Source organism: Hyla sarda, chromosome 9, assembly GCF_029499605.1.
Source record: "Hyla sarda isolate aHylSar1 chromosome 9, aHylSar1.hap1, whole genome shotgun sequence".
NCBI classification, from domain to species: domain Eukaryota; kingdom Metazoa; phylum Chordata; class Amphibia; order Anura; family Hylidae; genus Hyla; species Hyla sarda.
The window spans coordinates 106,909,906-106,925,634 of NC_079197.1; the positions used below are offsets into that span (position 1 = coordinate 106,909,906).

The following is a 15,729-nucleotide window of genomic DNA, read 5'->3' on the forward strand; positions in this document are numbered from 1 at the left end:
TTAAAAATAAAATCCATTTCACATAGTGGCTATAAACCCCACAAAAGAAAATAACTCACGTCGCTTGCTCATGTACTGCAGGAGGGACTCCGAAATGGCTGCTCTACAGGGTAAAATATGCTCTACAGGGTAAAATCCAGTGTGGTGGTAAGTTCTGTGTAAAAGGTGCTCTGAAGAGCTGATTTCGGCGCTTGCGCCAAATGATAAATTTGAAACACGTCCACAAAAACCAAAGTGAAAAAAAGGTTAAAAAAAAAAGGGTAAAAAAATACCCCCCATAGGGCTGCCGCAGCAAAGCCTTGTGTGTATGGTGAACGAGGGATTCGCAGCATATTTCCCGCTGCTGCTGCAGATTTTGCGCAGCGGAAAATACACTGCGTATACGCTAAGTGGGAACATACCCAAAGGGTGCGTTCACACGCTAGCAGCGAGTTTCCCACTGCGGGAAACCCGCTGCAAGTTACGCAACCATTGATTTAAATGGGTCCGCAGACAGTCAGCAAATCTCACACTATTGCGGATTGTCTGTAGACCCATTCAAATCAAAGGTAGTTTAACTCGCAGCAGGTTTCCCGCAGAGTGTACAAAATGTACTTTTTATTTAGGACTGCTGCTCAGAAGGAATGGCTTTATTTCCAGACTAGACACAGTGGTAATGACCCATTTTAAAAATAATTTTAACATCTGCTTTGTTTCGAATCTCCTCTGGAGTCAATGGTCAGTTGTATTCTTCATTAAATTATGTAATTTAAATCTTATGGGCTGTAGCATATTAATTTTTAACGTAGAAACATTTCTTAGGCTTTCTGTGCATTTAGCAGTAGCTAATAAAAGCAGAAGCTAACTGAGTACTGAAATCTGAAAAAAGGATTTGAAAATGTGATAAACGCACAGCATATAAAAATACTTTGACAATAACAGAACTGAAAATAAATACAAAATAGAAGTAAAATCTGCCTAATATTTGCCCTATGAACAGAGGACTGGCTAATTTCCCCTCCTTTTATTGTCCTAAGCCTCATTTCATAACAGGTCATTTTCTGTGCTGCAATCTCATCTATGTGTCCACTGCATTGCAGAACTAACCTCATTCAGACAGCTGTGAGATCTGGACTCCCTGTAGTTCTTTTAGATCACCAGAGGGTTTAAAGAGGTACTCCAGTGGAAACAAATGTTTTCAAATCAACTGGTGAGAGAAAGTTAAACAGATTTGTAAATTACTTCTATTAAAAAAATCTTAATCCTTCCAGTACTTATTAGCTGCTGAATTCTACAGAGGAAATTCTTTTCTTTTTGCTCTCTGATGACATCTCTGTCCATTTTAGGAACTGTCCAGAGCAGCATATGTTTGATATGGGGATTTTCTCCTACTCTGAACAGTTCTTAGGAAGCCTGGCCAGTGGAGTACCCCTCTAAGTGACTCTGAAGTGAGTGCAGGAGCTGTACTCGGTTTAAAGTACTGAGTGTCGGCCATTATCAGTAGCTGGCCACTTATCACTGATGACCAGCAGCAGCAATCATGCCACTGTCTATCATTAACCCTTTAGATACTTTGATTAATGCCAATAATGGCATCTAAAGAATCAGATCTTACATCCTGGCTAGATGCAATTGGTTCCGGATCCTGCAATTTTGTCACAGGGGTTCAATGAGCTAAAATTGCTGATCTGCCTCATTTTGCCGATCCCCAAGTAAGTAACTGTATGAGTAGAGCAATCAAAAAACACACAGTCCAGCTACCATAAGGTGCCAATCATAACTATATAACCTACAACACAAGACATCAAATTATGCATCTACAAAATGCTGTATTAGTACCAAAATAAACAACAAGAAAACAGCCCTCCCACTTAAAATTCCCCACCCTTAAAATACAAACACCCCAAAAGAGAAAACACAGATGGGGAGCCCTGCGCTTACAATAAACCCTAATACAATGCCCAATACAATTATAGTGACCAGAGATGAGCGGACATTTAAAAAAAAATCGATTCAGCCGATTCACCGAATTTTTCGAAAAAATATGTTTCGATCCAAATTTATTTGCGGCAAATCTATATTAAAAACAACTATTTCTGGCCTACAGAGAACCTCAATAGGGGTATAGAACACTTTGCTGTGTTTTAACACGCATACAGTGGGGATCAAAAGTTTGGGCACCCCAGGTAAAAATTTCTATCAATGTGCATAAACCCAAGGAAAGATGGAAAAATCTCCAAAAGGCATCAAATTACAGATTAGTCATTCTTATAATATGTCAACAAAAGTTAGATTTTATTTCCATCATTCACACTTTCAAAATAACAGAAAATAAAAAAATGGTGTCTGCAAAAGTTTGGGTACCCTGCAGAGTTAATATCTTGTACTGCCCCCTTTGGCAAGTATCACAGCTTGTAAACGCTTTTTGTAGCCAGCATTTCAAATCAAGAGTCGTTCAAATCTTGATTGAGGTATCTTTGCCCATTCTTCCTTACAAAAGTCTTCCAGTTCTTTGAAATTTCTGGGCTGTCTGTCACTTACTGCTCTTTTAAGGTCTATCAATAGATTTTCAATTATGTTGAGTTCAGGAGATTGTGAAGGCCATGGCAAAACCTTCAGTTTATGCCTCTTGATGTAATCCCCCATGGATTTTGAGATGTGTTTAGGATCATTATCCATTTGTAGAAGCCATCCTCTCTTTAACTTCAGCTTTTTCACAGATGGCATCAAGTTAGCATCCACAATTTGCTTAAATGTTATTGAATCCATTTTTCCTTCTACTCGTGAGATGTTCTCTTTGCCACCGGCTGCAATACAACCCCAAAGCAACCCCCATGCTGAACAGTTGGACAGAGTTTCTTTCCATTAAATTCTGTTCCCCTTCTTCTCCAAACGTACCTTTGCTCATGCCGGCCAAAAAGTTCAATTTTAACCTCATCGGTCCACGGTGCAAAGTTCAAATGCAGATTTTTGTGGTGAGGACTTAGAAGTGGTTTTCTTCTGATAACTTCCATGAAGACCATATTTGTACAGGTATCTCTTTATAGTGGAATAGTGTACCACAACTCCAGTGTCTGCCAGATCTTTCTGGAGGGATTGTCCAGTCAAACGTGTTTTTTTTTGTTGTTTTTTTCACAATCCTGCGAGCTGTTCTGTCTGATATTTTTCTTGGTCTTCCAGATCTTGCTTTTACTGGTCACAGCAGGAACAACTGGTCACAGCAGGAACAATTAACAGCTTTAAAACAGGATTAGATACATTCCTGGAACAAAATAACATTAATGCTTATGAAGAAATATAAAATCCCATCCCTTCCCCAATATCCCACCACACCCCTACCCCTTAATTCCCTGGTTGGACTTGATGGACATATGTATTTTTTCGACCGTACTAACTATGTAACTTCCACTGTTCCTGATGACTGCCATTTCTTAATTGCATTCCGAACAGAGGATATTGACATCTGAAAATGTTTTGCTATCTTTTTATAGCCTTCTCCAGCTTTGTGAGCAAACTATTTTCAGTTTCAGATTTGTAGACAACTGCTTAGAAGAACCATGGTGCTGATTGTTGAGGCAAGGTCAGAGGAGTCTGGGCATTTAAAACCTTTGAGATTGACATCACCTGGTCTTCCCAGATGATGATTGAGAACAATCCATGACACTGGCAGGTCTCAGATTTGCAAAGGGGGCAGTGCATGCTATAAATTCAGCAGGGTGCCCAAACTTTTGCAGATGCCATTTTTTTGTTTTCTGTTATTTTGAAAGTGTAAATGATGGAAATAAAATCTAACTTTATCTGACATATTATAAGAATGTCTAATCTGTAATTTGATGTATTTTGGAGATTTTTCCATCTTTCCTTGGCTTCTTTATGCACATCAATACAAATTTTTACCTGGGGTGCCCAAACTTTTGATCCCCACTGTATGGAGTGTGCTGGGATAGTGAAATAATACTGTTATTCAGAATAACATGCAGATTACCAGCATCACTTTTAGAATCACTGCCACAGAGTGGCACAATGACAGAGCCTGGAGGTGACATCAGTATGAGGAGACCATGTAGTGGCTGAATGACAAAGCGTGGAGGTGTTGGCAGCATGAGGAGACCATATAGTGGCTGAATGACACAGCGTGGAGGTTTTGGCAGCATGAGGAGACCATATTGTAGCTTAATGACACAGCTTGGATGAGGCTGAAGCATAAGGAGACCATATAGTGGCTGAATGACACAGCGTGGAGGTGTTGGCAGCATGAGGAGACTATATAGTGGCTGAATGATACAGCGTGGAGGTGGTGGCAGCATGTGGAGACCATATAGTGGCTGGATGACACAGCTTGGATGAGACTGAAGCATGAGACCATATAATGTCTGAATGGCACAGCCTAGAGTTGGCGGCAGATGAGGAGACAATAGGGCCTCACAATCTCTATTAATAAAAGATGAATTTTTAAATTGCAATTGAAGATGTATTGTACCTAGTGCTACCATAAACATGTATAGGTAATGTCCTAGGCTCAGCACCATCAATAAACCATGTAGTTGCTATATGACACGTACAGGAGCAGGCAGCAGCATGAGTACACAAGACGGATTCACAACCCCTAACATTTAAAGGTGAATGTTCAAATCTGTTTTGAAGATGCATGTTAGCTAGTGCTACCATCCAAAATGTAAGGCCCAAGCCTAGATCAGTAGGCCAAGCGATTCCTGAAATACACAGGAGCAGTCAGGAGCAGGCATCAGCAGTACACCCGAGGGTTCCATAACCCCTTACATTGAAAGATCAATGTTGAAATTTCTATTAAGCATGAATTTAGCTCGTGCTAAGCATCCAAAAAATTTAAAGCCCAAGCCCAGAAGCATCAATAAGCCAAGTCATTCCTGAAACACACAGTCAGGAGCAGGCATCAGCAGTACACCAGAGGGTTTCATAACCCCTTACATTGAAAGATCAATCTTGAAATCTCAATTAAGCATTTATTTTAGCTAGTGCTAGCAGAACATATCTGGATTTAATATCCCAGTCCCAGTAGCATCAGAAAACGATATATACTGGCTGAATGACACAGCCTGGAGGTGGGGAAAGCATAAGGAGGCCATGTAGTGTCTGAATGGTACAGCCTGAAGGTGGCGGAAACATGAGGAGACCATCGAAATACAAGAATTTTAAATAGAAATCTAAGATTTTTAAATTGAAATTGAAGATTTTGAAATGGAACTTTTAACTCCCAAGTTTTAGTGGCCCGGGACCCAGTGTGTGGGTAAAAAGGACCTAATCGAACAAGGAGTCCCATGTCACATGTCAGCACAATGACAGAGCCTGGAGGTGGCATCAGTAGGAGGAGACCATATAGTGTCTGAATGGCACAGCCTGGAGTTGGCTGAAGCATAAGGAGACCCCAGGGCTTCCAAGAATACCATGACATTCAAAGAAATAAAATGATAGATATGTTCTCTGAAGAAAAGGATCCTTCATTATATGACAATATGAGTATTGTGTGTTCCAGTGACATTAGCTCATCGGAGGAACAGGAAAACATGATACAACTTAATTCTGCAACTGAAGAACCACAACAAAGAATGAACGACTTAAAGCCTACTGGAACTTAGGAACTTCAAAATGGTAAATCTACCACCTGGGACAGTCAGTCAATTCCAACAGCCAGTGGTCAGTATCCATAGTTCCCTGTTTCTGCTAGTTCTTGCCAATATTCCTTTTATTACTGGTCTGGTATCAACATGGCAATTATGCTGGGAGAGTATATATTGCCTGAATGACACAGCCTGGAGTTGGCAGAAGCATAAGGAGACAAAATAGTGTCTGAATGAAACAGCTTGGAAGTGGCAGCAGCATCAGGAGTCCTGAAAGTAACCCGGTGACAGAGAGGTGCGGTGGGTGCCAATACCAGTACCCAGTGATGAAGGTGGCTGGAATGTTTGTACCTGGGAGCAGTGGCTTAAATCTGTTTGGCACTATCCATATTTGTGCAGTGTTGGTGTAGCACCATGGTCAATCTACTCTGAAGCATCTGGCATTGGTGGGTGAAAATTCTGGCTGATCCATGCCTGATTCATCTTCACAAACGTCAGTCTCTCCACATTTTTCGTGGACAGACGAGTTCTCCTTGGGGTGACTATGGCCGCGCTGCACTAAACACTCGCTCTGATGCCACACTACTGCCCGGGCAGGACAGCATTTCCAGGGCAAACTCTGCAAGTTGCGGCCACAAATCAAGTTTGGCTGCCCAGAAGTCCAGCAGATCTTCAAGGTGTGTTGACATGGGCATGTCAAGGTATGCCACCACCTACTGGATCAGGTCCTGCTCCAAGACTACCTGCTGCTGATGAGTTGTTTCAATATGCGGGTGAAGAAAGGTACTCATCAGCGACTGTAGACTCAGGCTGCTGCTGATGGAGCTGGTACTGCTCCTACCACCCCAGCCCTCCCCAGCAGCCATGGCAGCGGAAGGTGAGCGCAGTGGGCCCCCCTGAGTAAGACCTGCTAGTGGAGGGACGATGGCGTCGATAGGCATCAGCCAACTGACTACGTAGGATTTCTCTGTATTAGGTCAGTTTGTCCCCCCTCTCAGTGGGTGTAAAAAAGGCACCCATTTTGTGTCGGTAGCGAGGGTCCAATAAAGGTGGAGACCCAGAAGTCATCCCGCTGCCGAATGGTGACAATTCGGCTGTCACTACGCAAGCAAGAGATCATGCATCATGTCATTTGTGCAAGTGGCTCAGAGGGACTCCCTGCCTCCATCTCCACTGCATACTGCCACGGTGTGTCTGGGTCCTCTGTCTCGCCTTCCTCATAACCCTCTAGCTCCTCTAGTTCATCATGCTCCTCCTCTCCTCTCAGATGACTAGAAACACAGACCATCTCATCAAACCTAAACTGTGCTCCACATCCTCCTCCTCCTCCAGTTCAGCTCCCACAGGGATCATGTGGCCGTGAGATGTAGGTGCAAAGTCTCCATTGCCCTGACAAGCCATTGTTTCCAACATTTGTTGTAAGAAATGAAGCAGTGGAATGACGTTGTTCATCCTGTAATCTTGGCGACTTACGTATAATGTGGCTTCCTCAAAGGGCCTGAGCAAACGGCAGATGTCATGTATGAGCTGCCACTGGTTCACATTGAAGTTACACAGGGGAGTACTCCTATCTGCTTGGATCATCAAGAAATCAGTGATGGCTTTTCTCTGTTTGTACAGTCGGCCCAACATATGCAGGGTGGAATTCCAACGCGTGGCAACGTCACAAATCAGACTATGTTGGGGGATACCATTCTGACGCTCAAGGAGGTTATGCTTTGCGGTGTACGAGTGGCTAAAGTGCATGCAAAGTTTTCTTCCCCTTCTGAGGAGGTCTTGCAAATGGGGGGAACACTTCAGGAACTGCTTGACAACCATATTTAACACGTGTGCCACGCCGGGCGCATGGGCGACCCTTCCTTGTCGCAGCGTGGCCACGATGTTCTTCCCGTTGTCGGTCACCATGGTTTGCATTTCCAGTTTTTGTGGAGTAAGCCATGCTATGATTTCATTACAAATGATTTTTAGCAGTTCATCCCGTGTGACTCTTTTCGCCAAGGCAAACCATGTGAAGAACAGCCTGACACCGCCGTGCCCTGCACACATGGTATGCTGAAGGGCCACTGAGACTTGTCTGGGCAGTGGAGGCTGAGGACACATTGGAGGATGAGGAGGCGGAGTCGCACACTGTCACAGGACCAACGGGCTGACAGCGTGTAGGAGGAAGCGGCATGACCTGTCCAAGTTGGGGTTGTGACGGTGCAGGAACCAGATTCACCCAGTGAGCCATAAAGGACATGTATTGTCCCTGACTGTAGTTACAGCTCCAGATGTCGGTGCTTCCGTGCACTTTGGTACACACCGACAGGCTCAAGGACTGGCCCACCTTCTCTTCCACAAAATTGTACGGGGCTGGTACTGCCTTCTTCGCAAAGAAATGACGGCTTGGTACTCTCCACCTCGGCTCGGCACAAGCCCTCAGTTCTCTGAAAGGTGCAGAGTCCAACACTTGAAAAGTGAGGGACTGCAGCACCAGCAACTTAGAAAGGAGCACATTCAGCTTCTGCACCGTCGGATGAGTGGGCGCATACTGTTGTCTCTTGGACATGGCTTCGCTGATGGATTGTTGGCGGAATGTCTGACTAAAAGTGGGAGAAGCAGGAGCATCTGGAGTGACAGAAGGAGGATATGACACACAGCTCCCTTCAGCTGAGGTGGTGGAGCCTTGTCTGGCTGAAGGAGGGAGCGGCTGGCCACTGGGTGCTGCAACAGGCTGGACCACTACATCGGAGCCATGGTTCTCCCAGGCCGCTTTATGGTGGCGAACCATGTGTTGACGCAGGGCCGTGGTGCCAACATTGGGACCCTGGCCATGCTTCACCTTCTGCCGACATATCTTGCATGTGGCTATGTGAACCTCCTCCGGATGCTTGATGAAAAACTGCTACACCGCCAAGTAGCTGATTTTCCCACCAACAGTCTGCACTAATTGACTGCTACTGCCGCCATCTCCAGGAACCCCTGTTCCACTACCTCCCGAAAAGGTAGGCTGCCGCGAAGCAGGTGGTCTCCCCCGGGCACGTTTAGCTCCAGAATTTCCACTTCTGCCACCATGCTGACTGCCAACCATGCTACCGCCTTGCTGGCTCAGCTGCTGCCTCACGGACAACCTGCAACTCTCTTCTCCTGATGATGATCATCATCATCGTGTTGTGTCTGCACGTCACTGATGTCCTCCTCAGGTTCCTCAACAGTGTCTGCTTCAGGACCCTGAACCCTGGCCACACCGCCTCCCACGTCACTCTCCTCATCACTACTTGCCCGCCTAGCGGAGGAAGCGGTGCATGTCTTCTCCCGTTCCTCGCTGGGCAGTAGCTGCTGACTGTCCTCTATTAGATCGTCCTCAGTGAATATTGGAGTTGAACCCACTGCATAAGATACTTCTGTAGGAGAGGGAACAGCATAGGACAGAGGCAATGGGAGGTCAGGGACTGCTCCCGGGCCATGCCAACTGGGGGTTGTGTCTGAGGAACCCAACGACTGTTGACTGGGGGTGTCAGATGTCACTTGTGATGAACTGGATGACCTTGTTATCCAATCGACGACAGCAGATGGGTTGCTGGTCGAGACACGACTGCTAGCTGATAACGGGAGCTCAGGCCTCTCGCTGCGACTCCTGCTGCCACTCGCCCCAAGTCTACTGCGACCTCTGCCTAAAGGATTTAGGCCTCTGCCACTCCTCTGTGCACGTCCTGGCACTTCTCTGCCTGACATACTTAGTGGGTATATGAGGGTAGTACAATACGCTTCACTACTCTTAAAACAGTATTTGTCTCGAACAGTAGCAGGTGATTACTTTTGGCTGTCCTTTCACAATATGTAGGCCCTTGACAGATTAACAGGTACAAAATGGTACACTACTTAGATGTACGTATGCAGTATGCACTGATGAGGGCAGTAAAAATGCGCTACAGTACGCATTAAAAAGCCTGTATTTTTGTAAAACACTATCCGGTGAGTACTAGTGCTTGGACTTTCACAGTATGTAGGCCCTTGACAGATTAACAGGTACAAAATGGTAAACTACTTAGATTTAGGTATGTGGTATGCACGTATGAGGGCAATAAAATGCGCTACAGTGCACTTGGAAAACTTATTTTCGTAAAACACCAGCCGGTGATTACTTTTGCCTGGACTTTCCCAGTATCTAGACTTGTTACAGATTTACAGATACAAAATAGTAGACTGGTTTGATGTAGGTATGTGGTATGTATGTATGAGGGCAAAAAAATGCGCTACAGTACACTTGGAAAACGTATTTTCATGAAACAATGATTAGTGATTAGTTTTTGCTGGCCTTTCACTGTATGTAGGCTTGTTACAGATCAACAGGTACAAAAAAGTTCACTACTTAGATTTAGGTATGTGGTATGCACGAATGAGGGCAGAAAATGCACTACAGTCCGCTGAAAAAACATATTTTTGCACACCAGCAGGACACAACAGTGCAGCACCACAAAAAAATAATAATAATTGCACTCTGTCACAGAGTATTAAGAATGGTGTCAACTGCTGGTTATTATACCATCTACATACTAGTATAAGCAGCAGAAAAATGCTGAAAAATCATTCCTGCCTCCTGTGATATGGTTCATGGAGTAAAGGCAGCTTGTTGATATGTATAAGGCAATGAAAAGCAATCTGCCTCTCTCTGATAAAATGCTGAATAAAGTGACTGGTAGGTTAATGGCTGGTGTAAAAATCCTTCTCAGTGAGAACAAGCAAAGCACTGCTTGCTCTCTGTCCATAAAGCTGATGTGACTAGCAGTTGGAAGTGTGTGGAGCGTAACACACAGAAATGCAGTCCGTCCTCTCTCTCTGCAGTATATATGGCATGAAATGAGCAGCCCTTCCCGCCTTCCCAGCATCCCCTGCCCCATGTACTGAGATGTGGATTTGCCATTTTAGGTGTCCTGGAGCATGGAACGCTGTAAAATGGAGTTTAATGAAACTATTTGCGCAATAGAATTGCGTCGATATTCACATTTGTTGCGAATCGAATAAATCATGAAATTTGTAATGAATTCAGGTTCAACTGCTTCGATTCGCTCATCTCTAATAGTGACATCATATACAAAGAACCAAGTATACTATTGTGCCAGACTCAAATAATTAATGTTCCTATCTGAGACATTGCAAGGGTATTGCCGCTGCACCCCACACCCACCTCCTGTATTAGTAGAGCGCTGATCACACTGCACAGTGCTATCCAATAGCAAACTATTGAACTATTTATCTTCACTCTCACGTCTCTAGGACATGAGAGCCTGTCGGGGGTGAGCGCTCTGCACCACTGCCTCGCTACACCCAACTTCACTTGGAAATTCCTGACTTCATGACTACACTTAGAAATTCTGTCATGTGAACTCGGCCTAAAAGCCAGATTCACACAGATTTTGATATACTGTTTAACCAATACAAAGTTGGGGATTTAAAGGTTGTTTTAAATGTCATGTATCAGAGAATACACAAAATAAAGTAAAACCATATGGCAGTAGTCATGGCTTAATCATTAGTTCTTACATCCATTTTTTTTTTTTTTTTTGTACTGTAAGTTTTCTTAATTGAAGTTGATACAGAAAAACCACTGTGAATCCGTGCAGTTTTTGGCTGCTTTGTATGAATGCAGTAAGATTTTATATCTGCATGCCAAAGCCACGACAACTAAGTACGTGTTAAGTATCCTAACAGTTGCTATTTTTGGTCCAAATAAACACTGAGGAAATTATCAAAAATGTGTTTCTGTATCCAGTCCTTGCTTTGTTTGAAGAATACTGAATATAGTAATACTTCTGAAATAGGTGAAAGATATAAGTACAGATGTCTGTAGGAGGAACAGTGGAGCGACCTTGCGGAAGCATTCATTTTCTTTGTTATTCATATGTAGGAAATTTGGTAGTAAAACACATTTTAATGACAGATTTAATTCTCTCTGTACAGCACGAGGTGCTCAAGCACAAGACTGATGGAAAAAGCAATCCAACTGAATCTGCACTTTCTCAAATGGTAAGAAGTATCATTTAAAACAAATATACATACAGTAGGCTTAGCTGCTTTTGGCCTTTCCTATATTTCTTAGGCCCAATTTTGGTGGTGCTTAAAATATTTGCAAAATATATCCTCAAAAGGATTAAATATTTGATTCACATACGCCTAAAGGTTCACTGTCCTTTCAAACAACTTACCTCCGTTTGATATCCTATGTGAGTCCTAACATATTTGTTTTAACCTCTTAAGGGTGCTGCCACACTCCCCTTCTATGACATGGGCTCAGAAGCTGAGCCCATGTCATAGTGGGGTGGTCCCAGTGGCTATCAGTTACCGGGACCCGTGTTTAATGCCGGACATCACCAATTGCGGTGATGCCCGTTATTAACCCCTTAGATGCCACAATCTAAAATAGAAAAAACAATCCTTGCTGCTCAGCGGAGCTGATTGGGACCACCGTGGTAAAACCGTGGTGTCCCGATCAGCTGAGAGGATGGCGGGAGGGCCCTTACCTGCCTCCTCACCTTCCGATCATTGACTTGATACTCCAGGAACCCCCAGCAGCCTGGAGCAATCAAGCACCGATAACACTGATCAATGATAAGCTAATGCATACTATTGAACAGTGTATGCAATTCAAGGATTGCATGTAATAGTCCCCTATCAGGGCTAAAATAAAGTTAAAGGGCTACTCTGGTGGAAAACTTTTTTTTTTTTTAATCAAAAAAAGTTAAACAGATTTGTAAATTACTTCTTTTAAAAAAATCTTAATCCTTCCAGTACTTCTTAGCTGCTGAATACTAATTATTTTCTTTTTGTAACACAGAGCTGTCTACTGACATCATGACCACAGTTTTTTCTGCTGACATCTCTGTCCATTTTAAGAACTGTCTTGAGTAGGAGAAAATCCCCATAGCTAACATGTGCTGCTCTGGACAGTTCCTAAAATGGACAGAGGTGTCAGCAGAGAGCACTGTGCTTGTGATGTCAGCAGAGAGCACTGTGTTCCAAAAAGAAAATAATTTTCTCTGTAGTATTCAGTAGCCAATAAGTACTGGAAGGATTAAGATTTTTTAATAGAAGGAATTTACAAATCTGTTTAACTTTCTGGAGCCAGTTGATTAAAAAAAAAAAGTTTTTGAGTACCCCTTTAATAAATGTGAATTAACACCTATCCTAATAAAAGTTTGAATCACCCCCATTCCCATAAAAAAAATATGTAAACAAAAATGTGGTACCACTGCATGCGTAAATGTCCAAACTATAAAAATATAAACAATTAAACTGCACAGTCTAATTGCATATTTATGGTAATTTTGAATAACCAAAAAAAATTATAAAAAGCGATCAAAACGTCCCATCAAAACAAAAATTGATAAAAAAAAACTGATAAAAAAATACAGATCACAGAGCAAAAAATGAGCCCCCACACATCCCCGAATACGGAAAAATAAAAATAGTTATAGGGGTCAGAAGAGGGCAATTTTAAATGTACAAATTTTCGTGCACAAAAATATAATTTTTTAACAGAAGAAAAAAAAAATCAAACCTATATAAATTGGGTATCATTTTAATCATATGGACCTACAGAATAAAGTGCACTGCGTAGAAAAGGAAGCCGATAAAATTTACAAAATGGAGGGTTTTTATTTAAATTTTGTCCCACAAATAAAAAATGTTTTTGTTTTGTCGTAGATTTTGTGGTGAAATTATTGATGTCATTACAAAGTAAAATTTGTAGCACATAAAACAAGGCCTAATATAGGTCTGTTGGTGGAAAACGGAAAGTGTTATGATTTTTAGAAGGTGAGGAGGAAAAAAACTAAAGTGCAAAAATGGAAAAAGACTGGAAAAAGTCCTTAAAGTGTATTTGTCATGAGGCTTGGGGCATATAACCTAACCATAGTGTGTGTATGGTGTGTAGAATAGGTCTCCAGCTTTACTTGTATCCCTCTTATTACAGCTTTTATTATCTCAAAAAACACTTTTATATGCAGCGACTGATAGTCGGATATGCAGGGCTAGGGGTTTGCTATGCCCCGCCTATCCCCTGTACACCAGAGCTGGGACCACTGCGTGATTGACACACAGGTCCCAGCGCATGACCCCCTTATCTTTCGTACGTGAGCACCGATCTACAGTACTTTACAGAGTGAGCGCTCACTCCCACTGTCTGACGCCTCTGTGAGCATGGACAGTGCCCGTCCTTCTGCTCTTTCTTCTGCTCTGTGCGAGAGACACGCTGGGCGCTTCTGCATTCACTAGAGGCAGAGAGCGCTCACTCTGCCTCCAGTATGGCCTGGGTGCATGGAGGTGTCAGACAGAGCACTCGCTCTGTAAAGTAATGTCTGGCAGTACTTACAGATGAAAGATAAGGGAGTCATGCGCTGGGACCTGTGTGTCAATCACGAAGTGGTCCTAGTGCTGGTGTACAGGGGATAGGATTGGCTGCCGCGGGCATAGCAAACCATATATATGCCACGCATATCCAACTGTTGGTGGCTGCATATAAAATGTTTTTTCAGATAATAAAAGCTGTAATAAGAGGGATACAAGTAAGGCTGGAGACATATTCTACACACCACACACACACACACACACACACACACTGTGGTTAGGTTATATGCCCCAAGCCTCATGACAGTTGCGCTTTAACATAGTTACATAGTTCATAAGGTTGAAAAAAGACCAGAGTCCATCAAGTTCAACCTATAACCCTAATGAGTCCCTACTAAGTTGATATAGATATAGAATCCATAACCTCTAATGTTATTATTTTCCAAAAATGCATCCAGAACCCTTATAAATTCTTTTACAGAGTTCACTATGACCACCTCCTCTGGCAGAGAATTCCACAGTCTCGCTGCTCTTACAGTAAAGAACCCCCGCCTGTGCTGGTGTAGAAACCTTCTTTCCTCTAGACGTAGAGAATGCCCCCTTGTTATAGATACAGTCCTGGGTATAAATAGATCATGGGAGAGATCTCTGTACTGTCCCCTGATATATTTATACATATTTTTTAGGTCGCCCCTAAAACTTTTTTCTAAACTAAATAACCCTAATTCTGATAATCTTTCTGTGTTCTGTAGTCCTCCCATTCCCCGTATAACCTTGGTTGCCCGTCTTTGAACCCTCTCCAGCTCCACTATATCTTTCTTGTACACTGGTGCCCAGTACTGTACACAGTATTCCATGTGTGGTCTGACTAGTGATTTGTACAGTGGTAGAATTATTTCCTTGTCGTGGGCATCTATACCCCTATTGATGCACCCCATGGTTTTATTTGCCTTGGCAGCAGCTGCCCCACACTGGTCACTACAGCTAAGTTTACTATTAACTAAGACACCCAAGTCCTTTTCCATGTCAGTTGTCCCAAGTGTTCTCCTATTTAATACATAATCCCAGCCCGGATTTTTCTTCCCCATGTGCATTATCTTACATTTATCAGTGTTGGACCTCATTTGCCACTTCCCAGCCCAAACCGCCAACCTATCCAGATCCATTTGTAACAGTTCACTGTCCTCTATAGTGTTTACTGCTTTACAGAGTTTAGTATCATCTGCAAAGATTGCTACTTTACTATTCAACCCCTCTACAAGGTCATTAATAAATATATTAAATAGAACAGGACACAAGACTGACCACTGTGGTACCCCACTAGTAACAGTCACCCAATGAGAATAAGTACCATTAACCCACTTGCACACATGTTCCCTCAATCCAAGCATTCTCATTTTATTCACCAACCTTTTATGTGGCACTGAATCAAATGCTTTGGAAAAATCTAGATATGAGACATCCAGCGATTGCCCCTGGTCCAGTCTGGTGCTCACCTCCTCATAAAAGCTGATCAGGTTAGTTTGACAGGACCGATCCCTCATAAATCCATGCTGATATGGGGTCATACATTTATTTTTATCAAGATACTACAAAATAGCATCTCTTAGAAAACCCTCAAACAATTTACATGCAACATAGGTTAAACTAATAGGCCTATATTCCTGGGTTGACCTTTTGACCCCTTTTTAAATATTGGCACCACATTTGCCATGCGCAAGTCCTGGGGATCAGTCCCTGTTACTATAGAGTCCCTGAAGATTAAAAATAGGGGTCTGTCTATTACATTACTTAATTCCTTTAGAACACGGGGGTGAATGCCATCTGG

The 15,729-nt window shown here is 42.9% G+C and overlaps 1 protein-coding gene across 6 annotated transcripts in view; it reads left to right on the plus strand.

Annotated features, from left to right (window-relative positions):
• The window catches only part of NRK (Nik related kinase), a 408,966-nt gene that overhangs the window by 230,616 nt on the left and 162,621 nt on the right, over positions 1–15,729 (plus strand). For all 6 annotated transcript variants that reach the window (XM_056540621.1, XM_056540624.1, XM_056540622.1 and 3 more), the window contains one exon: positions 11,517–11,582. In XM_056540621.1, coding sequence (XP_056396596.1) covers positions 11,517–11,582 — 66 coding nt within the window. The remainder of the gene's footprint in view (positions 1–11,516; positions 11,583–15,729) is intronic.